Consider the following 21,788-nt stretch of genomic DNA (forward strand, 5'->3'; position numbering starts at 1 on the left):
GTCAGAATTTCAGATGACATTGAAATTTGTCTTCCTCAAGACTCCTTAAAGCCACTCTTTCATGCTTAGAGATTTTAGCCTGCCAAGGTACAGGCCCCTCAGTAACCCGATGGCCTAGAGCTGTCAAGTCTCGTTCCACTGTTCTTTGGAATTAGCTCATATTGGGTGTAAGAGAGTTGACAGGATAAAAATCTGATCTTTTCCTGAATTATACCTTACCAACAGAATAATCACATGTACATTTCATCCTACAAGCTGGTTTGTATACTCCATCTTCTTTGGGTCTCACCTCTAGTCTATACATTCTTTGAGTGCATATTTGTCAATAAGCTTTGCTCTGATTGAATACATTGTTTCACTTTCTGGTCTTATTGCCATGGGTCATTTGGACATGTATGCGCTCTTTTGTTGTTCGAGTCTATATTTGCTCTTTTTTTTTTTTATATAGATAATAACTGATTATTGTTTATTATTTCTATTCATAATTTTTTCTATTTTTGATTGTTTCTTTTTGATTTGTTTATCGTTAGGTGTATTTTGGTCTTTTTTGTTTCTTTATATTCCTTGTTTTTATTTCTTTTTAACAAAAATTTATTTTATTAATGGTTTCATTTATTTTTTCTATGATAAAAGTATAATGAAAATTATAACCTTTCACATTATAGTTTTGAAAAGTTACATATTTGTGCTGTGTATATATATATATATATATATATATATATATATATATATACACACACACACACACATTATATATATATATATATATACACATATATATATATATATATATATATATATATATATATATATATATATATATATATATACATACATATATACATATATATATATATATATATATATACACACACACATACATATACATATATATATATATATATATATATATATATATATATATATATATATATATATACATATATACACACATATATACATACATACACACATATACATACAGTTTTTTTTTTTTTATCGGCTTGTCAAACAGTGAGAATACTAATTGCATCAACCGCACCGGTGACAGGTGGGGGGTGTTCCTATTTAAGGAGTGATGATTTCATTTTCCTTAGGTTTTGACCCACATGGAAGAAAAATATATTTAAAATATATTTTATAAAAACATTTTTTTATATTTCAAAATATTTTTTCCCTAAATATATTGGAAATACATTTTTCTTCCATATGGGGAAGAAGCACGATTTTAGTGTGAAATGCGTCAACCTCTGCATCGGTGTTCCATGTCCTGGTGACAGTCAGTTAATTGTTTCAATAAACATTGTTAGATTGGTATGGGGATATACAGTATCTCACAAAAGTGAGTACACCCCTCACATTTTTGTAAATATTTTATTATATCTTTTCATGTGACAACACTGAAGAAATAACACTTTACTACAATGTAAAGTAGTGAATGTACAGCTTGTATAACAGTCTAAATTTGCTGTCCCCTCAAAATAACTCAACACACAGCCATTAATGTTGAAACCGCTGGCCACAAAAGTGAGTACACCCCTAAGTGCAAATTGGGCCCAATTAGCCATTTTCCCTAGTGTCATGTGACTCGTTAGTGTTACAAGGTCTAAGGTGTGAATGGGAAGCAGGTGTGGTAAATTTGGTGTTATCGCTCTCACTCTCTCATACTGGTCAATGGAAGTTCAACATCGTACCTCATGGTAAAGAACTCTCTGAGGATCTGAAAAAAAAGAACTGTTGCTCTACATAAAGATGGTGTAGGTTATAAGAAGATTACCAAGACCCTAAAACTGAGCTGCAGGACGGTGGTCAAGACCATACAGCTGTTTAACAAGACAGGTTCCACTCAGAATAGGCCTCGCCATGTTTGACCACAGAAGTTGAGTGTGCATGCTCAGCGTCATATCCAGAGGTTGTCTTTGGGAAATAGATGTATGAGTGCTGCCAGCATTGCTGCAGAGGTTGAAGGGGTGGAGGGGGTCAGCCTGTCAGTGCTCAGACCATACGCCGCACAATGCATCAAATTGGTCTGCATGGCTGTCGTCCCAGAAGGAAGCCTCTTCCAAAGATGATGCACAAGAAAACCCGCAAACAGTTTGCTGAAGACAAGCAGACTAAGGACATGGATTACTGGAACCATGTCCTGTAGTCTGGTGAGACCATGATAAAGTTATTTGGTTCAGATGGTGTCAAGCTTGTGTGGCAGCAACCAGGTGAGGAGTACAAAGACAAGTGTGCCTTGCCTACAGTCAAGCATGGTGGTGGGAGGGTCATGGTCTGGGGCTGAATGAGTGCTGCCGGCACTGGGGAGCTACAGTTCATTGAGGGAACCATGAATGCCAACATGTACTGTGACATACTGAAGCAGAGCAGGATCCCCTCCCTTCTGAGACTGGGCCGCAGGGCAGTATTCCAACATGATAACGACCCCAAACACAACTCCAAGACGACCACTGCCTTGCAAAAGAAGCTGAGGGTAAAGGTGATGGACTAGCCAAGCATGTCTCCAGACCTAAACCCTATCTGAGCATCTGTGGGGCATCCTCAAACCGAAGGTGGAGGGGCGCAAGGTCTCTAACATCCACTAGCTCCATGATGTCGTGGAAGAGGCCTCCAATGGCAACCTGTGAAGCTCTGGTGAACATCATGCACAAAAGGGTTAAGACAGTGCTGGAAAATAATGGTGGCCACACAAAATATTGACACTTTGGGTCCAATTTGGACATTTTCACTTAGGGATGTACTCACTTTTGGTGCCAGTGATTTAGACATTAATGGCTGTGTGTTGAGTTATTTTGAGGGGACAGCAAATTTACACTGTTACACAAGCTGTACATTCACTACTTTACATTGTAGCAAAGTGTAATTTCTTCAGTGTTGTCACATGAAGATATAAAATATTTACAAAAATGTGAGGGGTGTACTCACTTTTGTGAGATACTGTATGTGGAGCAGAGTTCAGGGTAATAGGAATGCAGAGAGTGGGACAATAGGGCAGGGGGGGGGGGTGCAAAGAGTGTAGAGTGAAAGGTGGGGGGGTTGGGGACATTGCAAAGTGTAAGGAGGCTATATATAGAGTAGTGGGAGATGCAGGTGGTACTGAGTGTTGGTTAATAAAGAGCACAGGGGGTGTAAAGTGTAAGGAGAAACACAGTGGATACAGAGTACAGGGAAGTGGAGGGTACAAGGAGTACAGAGTATGGGCTAGTGGAGGGTGCAGGGGGTACAGAGTATGAGGTAGTGGAGGGTGCAGGGGTACAGAGTAGGAGGTAGTGGAGGGCGCAGGGGTACAGAGTGTGGGCTAGTGGAGGCTGCAGGGGTGCAGAGTGTGGGCTAGTGGAGGGTGCAGAGTGTGGGGTAGAGGTGGGTACAGTGTATGAGGTAGTGGAGGGCGCAGGGGTTACTTACAGAGTGTGGAGTAGAGGAGGGTGCAGGGGGGAACAGAGTACGAGGTACTGGAGGGTGCACAGAGTGTGGAGTAGAGGAAAGTGCAGGGGGTACAGTGTATGAGGTAGTGGAGGGTGCAGGGGTTACAGATTGTGGAGTAGAGGAGGGTGCAGGTGGTACAGAGTATGAGGTAGTGGAGGGTGCAGGGGATGAACAGCATGGGGTAGTGGAGAGTGCATGAGGTTCAGAGTGTGGAGTAGAGGAGGGTGCAGGGGGGAACAGAGTACAAGGTAGTGGAGTGTGCACAGAGTGTGGAGTAGAGGAAAGTGCAGGGGGTACAGAGTATATGGTAGTGAAGGGTGCAGGGAGCAAACAGTGTGGGGTAGTGGAGAGTGCATGGGGTAAACAGTGTGAAGTAGAGGAGAGTGCAGGGGGGATCAGAGTGTTGAGTAGAGGAGGGTACCCACTGATAAGAGGGTATGGGGGGGGGGGAGCTGTCAGGTGGGCTGTATGGGGCCCTATGATTTCTAACGATGGTCCTGCATAGCTCTCTCTCTCTGTCTCTGCAGGAGGAGAGGGGCCTGTTATTTATGTCTAATGTATACAGCTGTGCATAGCTCTCACCCTGAGAATTGGGATAAAGTCCAATGCGTTGACAGCTGGAACCTCAAATAATTTCACAATATTAGTTACACATTCATGGATTTCCTGAAATGTGGGGTCTGAGAGCTCATACTGAAAGAGATGAATTAGGAGATAAAACAATTAATAGCCATACTTGCTATGCATTTATTATATATGAATATAACATACAACTTCCATCACAACACATAACAATTCTGTTTTTATAACTCTTAATAGTAATGTTCAGATAACTAAATTTTAGGGTGTACACTGATTAACAAAACTTTATTAAGCGCTGCTTGTATCTGAAATGACAAACATTTGAATTTTATGGGCTGTACCACATAGCAACACATAAGACTTTGAAGTTTTGAATCTCTGCTATTGTGTTCTTAATATTAAAACTGATATGTTCTTAAAGTTTGGATTTTTAAAATCACCTTCATTGTTGCCAAGATACAGATTATTAATACAAAAATGTAATTTTGTGCTCAGTGTGGGAAAAAAGAAAGTGTACACAGAGCAGCACCCACTAAACAGCGGAATATGTAAATATCAGAATCCTGTTCCCCTGATGATGCTGTTTGACGGCAAAACATGTTGGGTGGGGCCTAACTTGTGACATCAGCGCTTTCACCGCATGGTCAGCGGACCGCATTAGTGCATGCTGAGACATGCTATATTTTCCTTTTACCTCTAAGTATCATTCTATGGTTTCAATTAAATTGTTTGGTGGTTTTACACTATGTGTGGCCTCGGTTCTCCACTAGGAGTGTGGATGCAGCCTAATTGGACATGCTGATCCTTGGGATCACTGGAACCGGAAGTTGGTGTTTTGCTATTGACATTGATAAATGTCTGGGGGGTCTGCTAGTTACATGCCCGGCTGATCTCTGTGGTGGGGAGCTTTCATATTTAGTAAGAGGCCAACTTTATTTGTGGTGAATATATATATATATATATATATATATATATATATATATACATACACACACACACACACACATATATACACATATATATATATATATATATATATATATATACACACATACATACATACACACACACACACACACACACACACATATACACGCGTATTGAACATGTCACCATTTTTCTGTGTAAATATATATTTCTAAAGTTTGTATGGACATGAAATTTTCACCATGTCAGTAACAACCCATGCAATCCATACATATAAAGAAACCAAAACAAATAAGTTCAGAAATTAAGTTATGTGTAATAAAATGGAATGACACGGGGAAAGAGTTTTGAACACACTAACTGAAATGTAATACTTTATTCAAAATCCTTTGTTGGTAATGACAGCTTCAAGACGCCTCCTGTATAGAGAAACTAGTCACATGCATTGCTCAGGTGTGACATTTAGTTCTTTCCAGATTTTCAATTGGATTCAAGTCAGGTGGTTGGTTGGGCCATTCCATCAGCTTTAATTCTTTTAAACCAGTTGAGAGTTTCCTTGGTTTTGTGTTTGGGATCATGGTCTTGCTAAAATGTCTATTCTTGTTTCATCTTCATCATCCTGGTAGATGGCAGCAGATTTTTATCAAGAATGTCTTGGTACATTTTTAAATTCATCCTTCCTTCAAAGATATGAAGTTTACCAGTACCGTATGCTGAAAAACAGCCCCACACCACGACGTTCCCACCTCTAAACTTCACTGTTGGTATGGGGGTGTTTTAGGGTTGATGTGCAGTACCATTTGACCTCCAAACATGGTGTGTATCTTAGCATCCAAAGAGTTTCATTTTGGTCTCATGTGACCAGACTATTTTCTCCCAGTATTTCACAGGCTTGTCTAAATGTTGTGCTGCAAACTTTAAACAAGCCTCAACATGCTTTTTCTTCAGCAATGGAGTCTTGTGCGATGAGCGTGCATACAGATCATAGTGGTTGAGTGCATTACTTATAGTTTTCTTTGATACAATTGTACCTTCCAATTCCGGGCCTTTCTGAAGCTCTCTAGAAGTGGTCCTTGGCTCTTGGACAACTCTTCTGATAATTCTTTTCACTCCTATGTCAGAAATCGTGCAAGGAGCACCGTGGCTGGTTTATGGTGAAATTATGTTCTTTCCACTTCTGGATAATGGCCCCAACAGTGCTCACTGGAACATCCAGAAGCTTAGAAATCCTTCTATAACCAATGCCAACAGTATGTTTTGAAAGAAGAAGGTTGCAAAGGTCTTGAGAGAGCTCTTTGCTTTTATTAATCATGAGATGTTTCTTGTGACACCTTGATAATGAGACACCTTTTTATAAGCCATCGGTTAAAACTGAACCAGCTGATAATAATTTGCATTGACAAAGGATTGCTTTCTAATTACCGATAGAAAAATGATGATGTGTTCAACACTTCTTTTCCCCACTGCATACAGGTATATGCAGATTTTAAAAAGGGGGAGGTCTCCTTCAATTTCTTTTCAGTAGCAGAATGGTCGCAGAATAATCTGCAGCTGAAAGAGGCTGAATTTTTTTTTGAAAAAAACACAACTCATTTCTTTTAGTACAGTGTTCTGTCCCCCGGGGGCCAAAGTACATATAGTACTTTGCCTCATCTTCCTACATGCTGTGGAAGGCTAGCTACATGGTCAGATGACCTTCCTCCTCTCACGGTCATCCAACAATGCAGCTAGCAAGGAGATCACTGCATTGATTGCTGGGCCTTAACTCCAGATCCAAACACTTTGCCAAGACAAGCAGTGGTAAGAGGAATACAAGGCTTTCCATCCTTTTTGCAGGCCTTGTCTAAAATGGAAAGTGCTTGAAGCCAGAGACAAACACCAGCTAGAAGTGCAGCAGTCTCCTTGCTAGCTGTGTTGTTTGACGGCATTGGTGGGGGAGGAGCATGTAGGAATGAGAGACACTGCATACCTCCTATCTCTCTGAAATGTGAATTAGGGACACCAATTAGCAAACGTATCTACAGTAGGCATAGGACACACCCCCTGCCATGCCCCATTTAAAGGAGAATTGGAGTCTAGGATGGAAAAGGACTTGGGGGTACTGGTAGACAACAGGCTTGGCAGTGGCATGCAATGCCAAGCCGCTGCAAGCAAAGCCAACAGAATACTGGGATGTATAAAAAGGGGATTCACTCCAGAAATAAAGAGATTATTCTCCCTCTCTACAAGACTCTGGTCCGGCCACATCTGGAGTATGCTGTCCAGTTCTGGGCACCGGTCCTCATGAAGGATGTGCTGGAACTGGAAAGAGTCCAGAGAAGGGCAACAAAAATAATTAGGGGAATGGAGGACATCAGCTATGAGGAAAGACTACAAGCACTGAACCTATTCTCTCTGGAGAAGAGACGATTGAGGGGGGGATATGATATCAATGTACAAATACTGTACTGGCGACCCTAGCATAAGGAACAAACTATTCAGAGAGAGGAGATACAATAAGACACGTGGCCATTCACTAAAACTAGAGGAAAGGCGGTTTAACCTTAAAATGCGTAAGGGGTTCTTCACTGTAAGAGCGGTAAGGATGTGGAATTCTCTTCCACAAGCAGTGGTATCAGCAGGGAGCATTGATAGTTTCAAAAAACTATTAGATGTGCACCTTGGAGACCACAACATACAGGGGTATACAATGTACGGTTAAAAGCAAACGCACACACATCATAGGTTGAACTGGATGGACTGATGTCTTTTTTCAACCTCACTAACTATGTAACTATGTAACTAGTACAAAAGAAAAAAAAAATGATTGGTTTTTACCACTACTATTCCTTGATTTCGACTTTTGGAATTTACAAATTGGATGAAAGGTTTAGCACTGGGAAAAACTTTTTGCTAGAGAAGTAGTGCATTTTATATACATAAATATATATAGTTCAGACCACAATGAGGGAAAAATTATGAGGAAAGAGGGACTTTGTTCCGAATGAGGGACAATCCCTCAAAATCAGGGACATTTCGGAGGTATGGACACTGTAATACATGGACAAAACTTTATATTAAAAAAAAAAAACAAAAGACTTGTTTAAAGCCCAACTCTTGGCAAAAAAAAAAAGAAGAAGAAAAGCTTTCCCATGCAGTGGGGCTGTGTCCACACTGCATGAGTTAACTGTTTGTTTTGTCCAGGGCAACCAGAAAGCTTACACACACCTGATCCTCCACTCCAGCGGCAATTGACGCCCCCCCCCCCCCCCCCCCACGATCCAGCGGTGGACTGTTCCTGATGTCCTCACATCAAGAGTAAGTCTATGGGCGTGATGACACAAGAAACAGTCCACCGCACAAGACAGCTAGACTGCAGGCGGGGAGGAGGGCAAGAGCCACAGGGACCGGTCTTGTCCTGGGAGGATAGGAAGATTAGGTAAATATATCTGTTCTTCAATCCCTTAAACAAAAACAAGCAGTTTTTTTGGGCTTTAAGAGCTATCCTCTCTTTTTCCCCAAGATTCCCTTATACTTGGTGCTGCCATCAAGAGGCGTCACTGAATTCTGGCCCATCCCCCTGGTGAAGGGAAACAGTTCAGCATATCTTACACTTATTCCAAACGTCAATGCTGCAATCAGCCTCAATGTGCGCAAAGAGAACTCTTCAGCTACATTCACTAGATCCCCACGTCGCTGCAGGAAATCCTGGAGACAAAAACAATGACAGTCAGTCGATATCCCAACCCTATCACTCAAACCCATTACTCAATATCATATTAGCACTGTTATGTCGCTTCTTCATAACACCAGACCATAAAATGCCAGTCCACATAAAAGGAATATCTTACTTCCAGGTGAAGGCTGGTGGGCCAAGTCTGCCTTGGCTTCTTATAAAGGTACAGTGAATCCGGAAAGTATTCACAGCGCTTCACTTTTTCCACATTTTGTTATGTTACAGCCTTATTCCAAAATGTATTTAAATTCATTATATTCCTAAAAATAAAAAATGAAATAATCACATGTACATAAGTATTCACAGCCTTTGCCATAACTAAAACTGGATTTTTGACTTACCGTAAAATCCTTTTCTCTTAAGTTCATTGACGTACGCAGTTCCTGATGCATATCAGTAGGGTTATACTACCCCCTACAGGAGTAGGACACTAGGCAGAAAAAATGTTCTGGCTACGCCTATGGGCAGTCTCGGAGGGTACACCCTCTCTCTTCCTGCATGGGATGTCAAGTTTTGTATCAAAGCAGTGTCAGAGAAGTAACACCAACCCAAATCAAAATAGAGGGGCGTGTACTGCGTCCGTCAATGAACTTAAGAGAAAAGGATTTTACGGTAAGTCAAAAATCCAGTTTTCTCCATCGTTCATTGATGGACGCAGTTCCTGATGCATATCAGTAGGGACGTCCCAAAGCAGCGCCATAAAATGAGGGGTGGGAACAGCAGAAAAAAAAACAAGTCCCCAAGGCTAAACATAGCCAACCAGGCAAATCAGAACAGCAAGATGAGGCCCACCTGAAACAAACGAACACCCTCAAGGAAGGCCAAAAAGCCCTCAAAACAGCAGCCAGCAAAACTTGCGGCCAAAAGAGGCATCTGCAGATGCCAGCACATCCACCTTATAAAATTTGGTAAAGGTGTGAACAGATGACCAGGTAGCCGCCTTGCAACCTGAAGCCCAGATGCCTGTATAGCGAAAAGCCCAGGAAGCACCAAGTGCCCGAGTAGAATGCGCTGAAACAGGGAAAGGTAGAACCTGACCCTTAATTGAATAAGCCCGCACCACCGTCTGTCTGATCCATCTGGAAATAGTTGCAGCAGACGCAGGAAGCCCTTTTCGTTGGCCATCCGTGAGTACAGAGAGCGAATCTGACTTACGAAAAGACTCAGTAGTCACCAAGTACACCTTGATTGCCCGAACTATATCCAAAGTATGCAGTGCACATTCCTTAGGATGTTTGGGCTTAGGACACAACGATGGTAATACAATGTCCTCATTCAAGTGAACACTAGAAACCACCTTCGGAAGGAAGGACGAACGGATCCGGACAAGTACCACTTGTCTTCATGAACCAACATATAGGGAGAACAACAGGACAATGTCGCCAGTGCCGACACCCTGTGCACAGAAGTGATAGACACCAAGAAGGCCACCTTCCGTGATAAAGTAGGCAGGGGAAACCCCCGAATACTTGCAAAAAAGGAGACTTTTGACCGACTGCACCAAATCAAGGTCCCCAGCTGGTGACGGAGGTCACACCGGAAGTACCAAGTGTCGCACCCCCTGGAAAAAGTTACGCACCAGGGAATGGGTGGCCAACGGCCTTTGGAAGAAAATTGCCAAAGCCGATACCTAACCCTTGATAGTACATAGTACTCAAGGCCAACTTTTGATCGACTCCCCGTTGGAAGGAAAGCCAAGATCCGGGCCACCGAGTAAGAGCGAGGGGGAGCCCAAAGAGACTCATTCCACGCAATATACTGTACAACCTTCTCATACGAGGAGAAATCATCCTAGAGGTTGCTTTCCTTGCTTTAAGCAGAGTGGGAATCACTGAAGCAGACAGACAATCCCCTGTCCTTCAGCACCTGGCTTTCAACAGCCAAGCCAACAAAGCCCGCGACCATAAAGCAGGATGGAAGATTGGCCCTGGAGACAATAGATCCTCTCAGAGGAAGTCTCCAAGGACCAGGTCGGCGTACCAAGCTCGGCGAGGCCAGTCCGGAGCAACAAGAATGACCAGAATCCCTTCCGCCTTGATCCTGCGAAGAAGTCTTGGTAGCATCTTGAGAGGAGGAAAGGCAGACAGCAGCTGATACTGACCCCAAGGTGCCACCAGTGCATCTGCCAGAGGGTCCCAGGAGCGGGCCACAAACCTCTGCACTATCCTGGTGATGCGCCGCCAACAGATCCATTTCTGGAGTGCCCCAACAAAGGCACAACTGCTGGAACACCTCCGGATGTAGGGACCATTCCCCTGCATCCAAGGCCTGTCGACTGAGGTAATCCGCCTGCCAATTTTCCACACCTGGAATGTGAACATCGGAAAGAGCTGGAACAAGGCGCTCTGCCCAACGAAGAATGCCTGTCACTTCCAAGGCCGCAAGGACACCCTTGGTGCACCCTTGGTGAATGACATAAGCCACGGTCATAGTCAAATTGAATGCGCACTGGACAGCTGCAGGTGCCTGGTCCAGTGAACTAGTCAAAGCCGGATTGCTCTCAGCTCCCGGACATCGATCGGTAACCTGGATTCCTCCAGGGACCATACTCCCGGAGCAGAAAACCTGCCAAGGAGTCCTCCTCAACCGGACAGGCTTGCATCCATGGTGACAAATGTCCAGTATAAGGGGAAGGAAGGATTTCCTGCTTGGGCATCGGCGACCGAAGCCACCAGATCAGGGACTCCCTGGTCACCTGGCTCCACTGGACTCGAATGTCCAGAGAGTTTGGATTCTAGTTCCATTTGAGAAGGATTGCCTCCTGGAGAATCCTCGTAAGGGAGGGAGCGAAAGAGACTGCCTCGAAAAATGACACCATCAGTCCCAGAACTTGGAGGTTCGAAGGGACAACCATGTACTGGAAAGCCACAGTTGAATCGCAGTCTGAAGTTTCAAGAGTTTTTCCAGAGGGAGAAACATTCTGGCTGAGGACGAGTCCAAAGTCAGGCCCAGATAGTCCAGTCTCATGGAAGGGACCAGGGATGACTTCTGAAGGTTCAGAACCCACCAAACTCCTCCAGAGTGCTCATGGTGACTTCAAAATTTGTCGTCAGCACCGAAGGGGACTCCGCACGGAGAAGCAGACCGGCCAGAAACCCAGGACTTGTATACCCCCGCTGTTGCAACAACGCCAGGACCTTGTGAAGACCCGAGGAGCAGAGGCTAGACAAAAGGGTAACACCACAAACCGATAATGATCCCCTCCCACGGCAAAAACTGAGAAGCCGTTAGCGTCCTGCACATAACGGGATGTGAAGTTAGGCATCTTTGATGTCTATGGAGGCCAGGAATCCCCCTGATGTAGGGAAGCCACCATCGTGTGAACCGATCCCATCTTAAATTTCTGATTCGCACGGAACCATCCAGGGCCATTAGGTCCAGCCTTGTTGAACCAGATCCTGTACTGCCCCATAGAGCCCCAGCAAGCAATCTGGGGACAGCCCTACATTGGAAGGTAAAACCTTACCGGAGAAACGGATCGAAACTCGATCTTGCAATTGGACCACATGATCTCCTGAACCAAGCTGTCTGGGATCCGAGCCAGCTGCAGGTCCGAGAACCGGCAAAGACATCCCCCCACCCCATATACAGGGGAGGACGCACCTTCAGGCCAAAGAGAGGCCTTGTCAGCAGGTCTGAAAAAAAAACAACCTTTTGTTCGCCAGACCAGGGTTGCTTGGAGCCACCCTAGGAAGTCTTGAAGGACTTTGCCGCGTCGCCTGTCCCAGAGGGACGAAGAAGCCGTTTGTGAGCCGAAAAGGAGGGACCCTGTCTGCGAAGAGGGTCCTTATCCTTGTTCGCCTGTGGAAGAAAAGTACTCTTCCCCCCCGTGAGACCCTTATATAAGGTCATCCAGGGCAGCGCCAAACAGGCGATCCCCTGAAAAGGGAGATCCATTAAGGCCTTCTTAAAAGTTTGATCCGCAGACCAACACTTCAGCCAAGTATACACCGGATAACCACTGCCGAAACTGACAGGTGACCCAATAAAGGAGCCGTGTCCAGCGCGGCATCACAAACAAATTGCAGCCCCTGCACCAGCTGGTCCATTAGCTTCCCCAAGGGCCTTCAGTCAGTCTGCTTGGCAAGGGCAATCTTAAACACTGTTCTCAGTGCAGACCCCGCCAGGGAGTACAGATCGTGGGCCACAACCTCCGCCATCCTATCCCCCAGGTCCTTAAAGGACAGGGATTCCTCCACTGGAATAACGGTAGCCATATTCAACATGGAGACAGGTGGGTCCACCTTACGTGGTACAGTCCACTTCTTTACCAGAGACAGCTCAAAATAGGCTGGAAATGAAAAAATAATTTCCGCTCTGGATGGCATGCGAGTGCCAAACGCAACCTGCGCCCCAGGCGCAGCCACCGCTGCGTCTTCCAAATTGCAGGGTGTCATGCACTGAAACAACCAGTGTATCCACCAGCGCCTGTATCTTGCACGGCAGGGGAGGTAGAAATGTCATCCCCATTATCCGAGGAGGCAGGGTGTGAGGTAACAGGCCCGGCAGGGAGGCCCACGTCTGCGGCGGCTGAGTCAGACTCAGAATCGAGACATCAGATGAGGTAGGGGGTAGGTGGAGATAGTTTCTGCGCACCTCGCCCTCTCAATGCCACCACCACCTGGACACAAACGCTTCCAGAGCTGCCAAAATTGCATTGGTGGACAGTTGAGATCCGGAAGGCCCTACGGCCTCCGTAAGGGGGTCAGGTGTCTATACTGCAATAGAAGAACACGCCAGCAAAATTTGAAAAAAACAACAAAAAAATTAATTTTCTTTTGCAAAAAAAACGGTCCCACTGTGTACAGTGCCCCCCGAAGGTCAGGCACGCCCTGAAGACCCCCAACAGAGAGAGAGAGAGAGAGAAAGAGAGAGACCCCCAGAACTCACTGTCCCTATATGCATCAGCCGGTCCCAGAACGTCTGCACGTGTAGCAGCAGTTCTCCAAAAAGGAAGGGAGCATTGAAAACTGCCCAGGGTGAAGGGAGGGGCTCCACCCACCGGAAAATGCCTCCAGGCACTCCCACCTAGATTCCTGGCAAGAATACATTGCAAAATGGCCGAAAACGGGTGTACCAAGATGGCCGCCGCACTGTAGCACACGAGGCCACAAGAAAATGGCGGCTCCGCTCGGCAAACGAGGACCCACAAGGGGACCCCCCCAGCCCTCCCAACACCATCAATAGGCTGGTAGGCTCTGGAAGAACCAACCAAGCCCCCCCCCCCATGCGGCCTGGGAACGTGGTCCCAGCCTCAGGTAGGCCAAAACAGCCTTCAGTCAGTGTCTAGGGGGGAGGGGGGAGGTCGGACAGAGGGGAAGCCAGGAATGTGAGGGTCTGACCATCGCAGGGAGGGGCCCGCGTCCACCCCAAATCTGCCAAGGAGGGGGGGGGAACATTTACTCACTGTACCTGCAACACAGGCCTAGACCCTGTCGTGTGCGACCTTGCGTTTAACTCGCGTGGCTAGTCCCCATCCAGTGGGACTAAAAAAAAAGCAAAGGGGGGAAAGGTTTGGGACTTTGAGTGAGATGCACGAAGGGGCCTTGTATCGTGCAACTCCATCCCTATTCATTTAGAAGAAGAAAAATTGGGAGGTTTGGGACTTTAAATGAGAGACATTGCAAGGCTGGTTGGACAGAAGATAAAAACATTTATTGATACATACATACATGATTGGTAACGTAAGATACAGGATAATAAAATAATAAAGAAAACGGGTAAGTAGTCCCCAAATCCCAGTACATCTCAATCAACAAGGCAGAGATTCCAGAAGGTAAAAAATTATTATACAAATCATGACATCATGGGACTCTACACATTTCGTGGACTTTGTGTATGCCACTTCTTCAGGAGTAGATGTGTGATATGTATCTAAAGAATAAATAAATATAAGGAAAATTGCAACTATGATGATGAAGGGAACTGGAAAGGGGAAGGGTGAAAGGGGGAGGGACAAGGCCCCCAAAAATTCCAAACTTACATAGAAGTTCTCATAGCACCAGCATTGGATGTGAAGACACGACCATGGGTGCCTCCCATGGGAGCTGAGGGGACACAGGGCAGGCAGGCAGGGTGAGATGCCACATATGTGGTGAGTCTGGGTGATTCAGTAGTGTTGACAGTAGTAGCATCATAATATCTAATAACGATGAGGTGTATAAAATATATAAAGTGCATATGGATAAAAACATGATGTTGCTTTCAAGCAAGTGCATATTAGATGAATGAAAATGAGGTGGGTGATAAGGGAGAATGTGGTAAGAGAGAAGATAAAGAAGTCTAGCCCAATCCAAGGAGAGTGAGTGAAAGCCCTTGTGGAAAAATCATGAGCCACTCATGATAGAGAAACCAGAAAAGGAAGGTGGGGGGGGGGGGGGGGGACAAATTATATGAGAGTGTGGGACCTAGAGTGAACCAGAGTCCAGGTATCCCCAGGGGAAGTAACCAGTGGGGCATAGCCGTAGTGAAAGACAGAAGGCAAGTTACCAAGGGAAGTGTTGATCCCAGAACTCAGACCACACAGTGCCCAGAACATCGCAAACCGCCTCCAATCACTGTGTTCCCAGCGTCACGTCGGTGTAACATGGTAAGGAAGCCGCGGGAGCGGAGGAGACAGTAGCAGCACCGTCCCATGGGCCACCTATTGTACACTGTGATGGACAAACAGCCGTCAACGATTGGCGCCAAAATGACGTCAGACGTCGGCGCAGGACGTGGCGCCGATGAGCAGCGGGACCGCCCACCAACCACCCCACACCAGGGGGGCGGGGGGAGAGAAGGAGGACATCCGCTGCGCATCGCAGCTCCCGGGTGAGACATCATGCGGTCAGTCAAAACAGACAGTGCATGTCCAGGTGCACTGTAATAAATAGTTGGAAACATGAAAATTAATTCATGATGGTAAAAGTATCATTATTGTGCTGTATGTACATTCTGGTTGTAAATTGTAAAAAAAGAGTATACACAATCCCCAAACTGTCTATGGGAAATATGTGAAACATCATGTGGGGCTGGGATATGTAGGCCATCACATGCGGTAACATAATGACTGTTTATTCAACCAATCGGCCAGAGCAATGTCTCTCCATCCCTATATTGCGTAGCAAAAGCAAAGGGGGGAAAGGTTTGGGACTTTGAGTGAGATGCACGAAGGGGCCTTGTATCGTGCAACTCCATCCCTATTCGTTTAGAAGAAGAAAAATTGGGAGGTTTGGGACTTTAAATGAGAGACATTGCAAGGCTGGTTGGACAGAAGATAAAAACATTTATTGATACATACATACATGATTGGTAACGTAAGATACAGGATAATAAAATAATAAAGAAAACGGGTAAGTAGTCCCCAAATCCCAGTACATCTCAATCAACAAGGCAGAGATTCCAGAAGGTAAAAAATTATTATACAAATCATGACATCATGGGACTCTACGCGTTTCGTGGACTTTGTGTATGCCACTTCTTCAGGAGTAGATGTGTGATATGTATCTAAAGAATAAATAAATATAAGGAAAATTGCAACTATGATGATGAAGGGAACTGGAAAGGGGAAGGAGGGAAAGGGGGAGGGACAAGGCCCCCAAAAATTCCAAACTTACATAGAAGTTCTCATAGCACCAGCATTGGATGTGAAGACACGACCATGGGTGCCTCCCATGGGAGCTGAGGGGACACAGGGCAGGCAGGCAGGATGAGATGCCACATATGTGGTGAGTCTGGGTGATTCAGTAGTGTTGACAGTAGTAGCATCATAATATCTAATAACGATGAGGTGTATAAAATATATAAAGTGCATATGGATAAAAACATGACAGTGGACATGCACTGTCTGTTTTGACTGACCGCATGATGTCTCACCCGGGAGCTGCGATGCGCAGCGGGTGTCCTCCTTCTCTCCCCCCGCCCTCCTGGTGTGGGGTGGTTGGTGGGCGGTCCCGCTGCGCATCGGCGCCACGTCCTGCGCCGACGTCTGACGTCATTTTGGCGACAATCGTTGACGGCTGTTTGTCCATCACAGTGTACAATAGGTGGCCCATGGGACGGTGCTGCTACTGTCTCCTCCGCTCCCGCGGCTTCCTTACCATGTTACACCGACGTGACACTGGGAACACAGTGATTGGAGGCGGTTTGCGATGTTCTGGGCACTGTGTGGTCTGAGTTCTGGGATCAACACTTCCCTTGGTAACTTGCCTTCTGTCTTTCACTACGGCTATGCCCCACTGGTTACTTCCCCTGGGGATACCTGGACTCTGGTTCACTCTAAGTCCCACACTCTCATATAATTTGTCCTCCCCCCCCCCCCACCTTCCTTTTCTGGTTTCTCTATCATGAGTGGCTCATGATTTTTCCACAAGGGCTTTCATTCACTCTCCTTGGATTGGGCTAGACTTCTTTATCTTCTCTCTTACCACATTCTCCCTTATCACCCACCTCATTTTCATTCATCTAATATGCACTTGCTTGAAAGCAACATCATGTTTTTATCCATATGCACTTTATATATTTTATACACCTCATCGTTATTAGATATTATGATGCTACTACTGTCAACACTACTGAATCACCCAGACTCACCACATATGTGGCATCTCACCCTGCCTGCCTGCCCTGTGTCCCCTCAGCTCCCATGGGAGGCACCCATGGTCGTGTCTTCACATCCAATGCTGGTGCTATGAGAACTTCTATGTAAGTTTGGAATTTTTGGGGGCCTTGTCCCTCCCCCTTTCCCTCCTTCCCCTTTCCAGTTCCCTTCATCATCATAGTTGCAATTTTCCTTATATTTATTTATTCTTTAGATACATATCACACATCTACTCCTGAAGAAGTGGCATACACAAAGTCCACGAAACGCGTAGAGTCCCATGATGTCATGATTTGTATAATAATTTTTTACCTTCTGGAATCTCTGCCTTGTTGATTGAGATGTACTGGGATTTGGGGACTACTTACCCGTTTTCTTTATTATTTTATTATCCTGTATCTTACGTTACCAATCATGTATGTATGTATCAATAAATGTTTTTATCTTCTGTCCAACCAGCCTTGCAATGTCTCTCATTTAAAGTCCCAAACCTCCCAATTTTTCTTCTTCCAGTGGGACTATGTCACGGCCGATCCAGCGCAGAGCTAAGGTCTGAACGCGCTTGCTGGCCAGCTGGGGTGATCACTGGATCTAAACAGCCAGCCCGTCACCCAGATTCTGCATAGTTGCTTGTAGATCTCACAGGAAAAAAATCCTGAGAAAAGAGCTAGCTAATAAAAACACTGTTTTGCCAGGACCAAAGATCCCAGCAAGGAACTAGGTCCTTACTCCTGACTAGGCAGATTAAAAACGGACATTCTATAGAGGAAGAGAGAGGGTGCACCCTCTGGGACTGCCCATAGGCGTAGCCAGAACTTTTTTTCTGCCTAGTGCCCTACTACTGTAGGGGGCAGTATAACCCTACTGAAATGCATCAGGAACTGCATCCGTCAATGAATGATAGAGAAATTGAGTTTAGGTGCATCTGGTTTCCACAGTTGATTGGACATGATTTGGAAAGGCACACACCTGTCCATATAATGTCCCAGAGTTAACAGTGCATGTCAGAGCACAAACCAAGCCATGAAGTCCAAGGATTTGTCTGTAGACCTCTAAGACAGGATTGTATCGAAGCACAGATCAGGGGACGGGTACAGAAAAACGTCTGCAGCATTGAAGGTCCCGTGGCCTCCATCATCCATAAATGGAGGAAGTTTGGAACCACCAGGACTCTTCCTAGAGTTGCCCGGCCTGGCCAAACTGAGCCATCGGGGGAGAAAGGCCTTAGTCAGGGAGGTGACCAAGATCCTGATGGTCACTGACAGCGCTCCAGTGTTTCTGTGTGGAGAGAGGAGATCCTTTCAGAAGAACAACCATCTCTGCAGCACTCCACCACCAATCCTGCCTTTATGGTAGTGTGGCCAGACGGAAGCCACTCCTCAGTAAAAAGGCACACGACAGCCCACCTGGAGATTGCCAAAAGGCACCTGAAGGACTCTCAGACCATAAGAAACAAAATTCTCTGGTCTGATGAAACAAAGATTGAACTCATTGGCAACACGTTTCACCTGGCCAATACCATACCTACAGTGAAGCATGGTGGTGGCAGCATCATGCTGTGGGGCTGTTTTTTAGCGGCAGGAACTGGGAGACTGTTGAGGGAGATATGAGTGCAGCAATGTACAGAGACATCTTTGATGAAAACCTGCTCCAGAGCGCTCTGGACCTCAGACTGGTTCATCTTCCAACAGGACAACGACCCTAAGCACACAGCCAAAATAAAAAAGAAGTAGCTACTGGACAACTCTGTGAATGTCTTTGAGTGGCCCAGCCAGAGCCCAGACTTGAACCCAATGAACACCCTCAAGGAAGGCCAAAAAGCCCTCAAAACAGCAGCCAGCAAAACTTGCGGCCAAAAGAGGCATCTGCAGATGCCAGCACATCCACCTTATAAAATTTGGTAAAGGTGTGAACAGATGACCAGGTAGCCGCCTTGCAACCTGAAGCCCAAATGCCTGTATGGCGAAAAGCCCAGGAAGCACCAAGTGCCCGAGTAGAATGCGCTGAAACAGGGAAAGGTAGAACCTGACCCTTAATTGAATAAGCCCGCACCACCGTCTGTCTGATCCATCTGGAAATAGTTGCAGCAAACACAGGAAGCCCTTTTCGTTGGCCATCCGTGAGTACAGAGAGCGAATCTGACTTACGAAAAGACTCAGTAGTCACCAAGTACACCTTGATTGCCCGAACTATATCCAAAGTATGCAGTGCACATTCCTTAGGATGTTTGGGCTTAGGACACAACGATGGTAATACAATGTACTCATTCAAGTGAACACTAGAAACCACCTTCGGAAGGAAGGACGGACGGATCCGGACAAGTACCACTTGTCTTCATGAACCAACATATAGGGAGAACAACAGGACAATGTCGCCAGTGCCGACACCCTGTGCGCAGAAGTGATAGACACCAAGAAGGCCACCTTCCGTGATAAAGTAGGCAGGGGAAACCCCCGAATACTTGCAAAAAAGGAGACTTTTGACCGACTGCACCAAATCAAGGTCCCCAGCTGGTGACGGAGGTCACACCGGAAGTACCAAGTGTCGCACCCCCTGGAAAAAGTTACGCACCAGGGAATGGGTGGCCAACGGCCTTTGGAAGAAAATTGCCAAAGCCGATACCTAACCCTTGATAGTACTCAAGGCCAACTTTTGATCGACTCCCCGTTGGAAGGAAAGCCAAGATCCGGGCCACCGAGTAAGAGCGAGGGGGAGCCCAAAGAGACTCATTCCACGCAATATACTGTACAACCTTCTCATACGAGGAGAAATCATCCTAGAGGTCGCTTTCCTTGCTTTAAGCAGAGTGGGAATCACTGAAGCAGACAGACAATCCCCTGTCCTTCAGCACCTGGCTTTCAACAGCCAAGCCAACAAAGCCCGCGACCATAAAGCAGGATGGAAGATTGGCCCTGGAGACAATAGATCCTCTCAGAGGAAGTCTCCAAGGACCAGGTCGGCGTACCAAGCTCGGCGAGGCCAGTCCGGAGCCACGAGAATGACCAGAATCCCTTCCGCCTTGATCCTGCGAAGAAGTCTTGGTAGCATCTTGAGAGGAGGAAAGGCAGACAGCAGCTGATACTGACCCCAAGGTGCCACCAGTGCATCTGCCAGAGGGTCCCAGGAGCGGGCCACAAACCTCTGCACTATCCTGGTGATGCGACGCCAACAGATCCATTTCTGGAGTGCCCCAACGAAGGTACAAATGCTGGAACACCTCCGGATGTAGGGACCATTCCCCTGCATCCAAGGCCTGTCGACTGAGGTAATCCGCCTGCCAATTTTCCACACCTGGAATGTGAACAGCGGAAAGAGCTGGAACAAGGCGCTCTGCCCAACGAAGAATGCCTGTCACTTCCAAGGCCGCAAGGACACCCTTGGTGCCCCCTTGGTGAATGACATAAACCACGGTCATAGTCAAATTGAATGCGCACTGGACAGCTGCAGGTGCCTGGTCCAGTGAACTAGTCCAAGCCGGATTGTTCTCAGCTCCCGGACATCGATCGGTAACCTGAATTCCTCCAGGGACCATACTCCCGGAGCAGAGAACCTGCCAAGGAGTCCTCCTCAACTGGACAGGCTTGCATCCGTGGTGACAAATGTCCAGTATAAGGGGAAGGAAGGATTTCCTGCTTGGGCATCGGAGACCGAAGCCACCAGATCAGGGACTCCCTGGTCACCGGGCTCCACTGGACTGGAATGTCCAGAGAGTTTGGATTCTAGTTCCATTTGAGAAGGATTGCCTTCTGGAGAATCCTCGTAAGGGATGGAGCGAAAGAGACTGCCTCTTCGAAGGGACAACCATGTGCTGGAAAGCCACAGTTGAATCGCAGTCTGAAGTTTCAAGAGTTTTTCCAGAGGGAGAAACATCCTGGCTGAGGACGAGTCCAAAGTCAGGCCCAGATAGTCCAGTCTCATGGAAGGGACCAGGGACGACTTCTGAAGGTTCAGAACCCACCCAAACTCCTCCAGAGTGCTCATGGTGACTTCAAAATTCGTCGTCAGCACCGTAGGGGACTCCGCACGGAGAAGCAGACCGGCCAGGAACCCAGGACTTGTATACCCCGCTGTTGCAACAATGCCAGGACCTTGTGAAGACCCGAGGAGCAGAGGCGAGACCAAAGGGTAACACCACAAACCGATAAAGATCCCCCCCACGGCAAAAACTGAGAAGCCGTTAGCGTCCTGCACATAACGGGATGTGAAGTTAGGCATCTTTGATGTCTATGGAGGCCAGGAATCCCCCTGATGTAGGGAAGCCACCATCGTGTGAACTGATCCCATCTTAAATTTCTGATTCGCACGGAACCATCCAGGGCCATTAGGTCCAGCCTTGTTGAACCAGATCCTGTACGGCCCCATAGAGCACCAGCAAGCAATCTGGGGACAGCCCTACATTGGAAGGTAAAACCTTACCGGAGAAACGGATCGAAACTCGATCTTGCAATTGGACCACATGATCTCCTGAACCAAGCTGTCTGGGATCCGAGCCAGCTGCAGGTCCGAGAACCGGCAAAGACATCCCCCCACCCCATATACAGGGGAGGACGCACC

At 46.4% G+C, this 21,788-nt stretch overlaps 1 protein-coding gene across 2 annotated transcripts in view; it reads right to left on the reverse strand.

The window, feature by feature from the left end:
* The window catches only part of CYP21A2 (cytochrome P450 family 21 subfamily A member 2), a 121,477-nt gene that overhangs the window by 36,512 nt on the left and 63,177 nt on the right, over positions 1–21,788 (reverse strand). The window contains exons 4-5 of one of the 2 annotated variants that reach the window (XM_082263706.1): positions 8,530–8,625; positions 4,012–4,122 (exon numbers count right to left, since the gene is read on the reverse strand). In XM_082263706.1, the coding sequence (XP_082119832.1) occupies positions 4,012–4,122; positions 8,530–8,625 (207 nt within the window). The remainder of the gene's footprint in view (positions 1–4,011; positions 4,123–8,529; positions 8,626–21,788) is intronic. The other variant, XM_082263707.1, reaches the window with a different exon arrangement.

Source organism: Pelophylax lessonae (assembly GCF_965119305.1).
Source record: "Pelophylax lessonae genome assembly, chromosome: 7".
NCBI classification, from domain to species: Eukaryota; Metazoa; Chordata; class Amphibia; order Anura; family Ranidae; genus Pelophylax; species Pelophylax lessonae.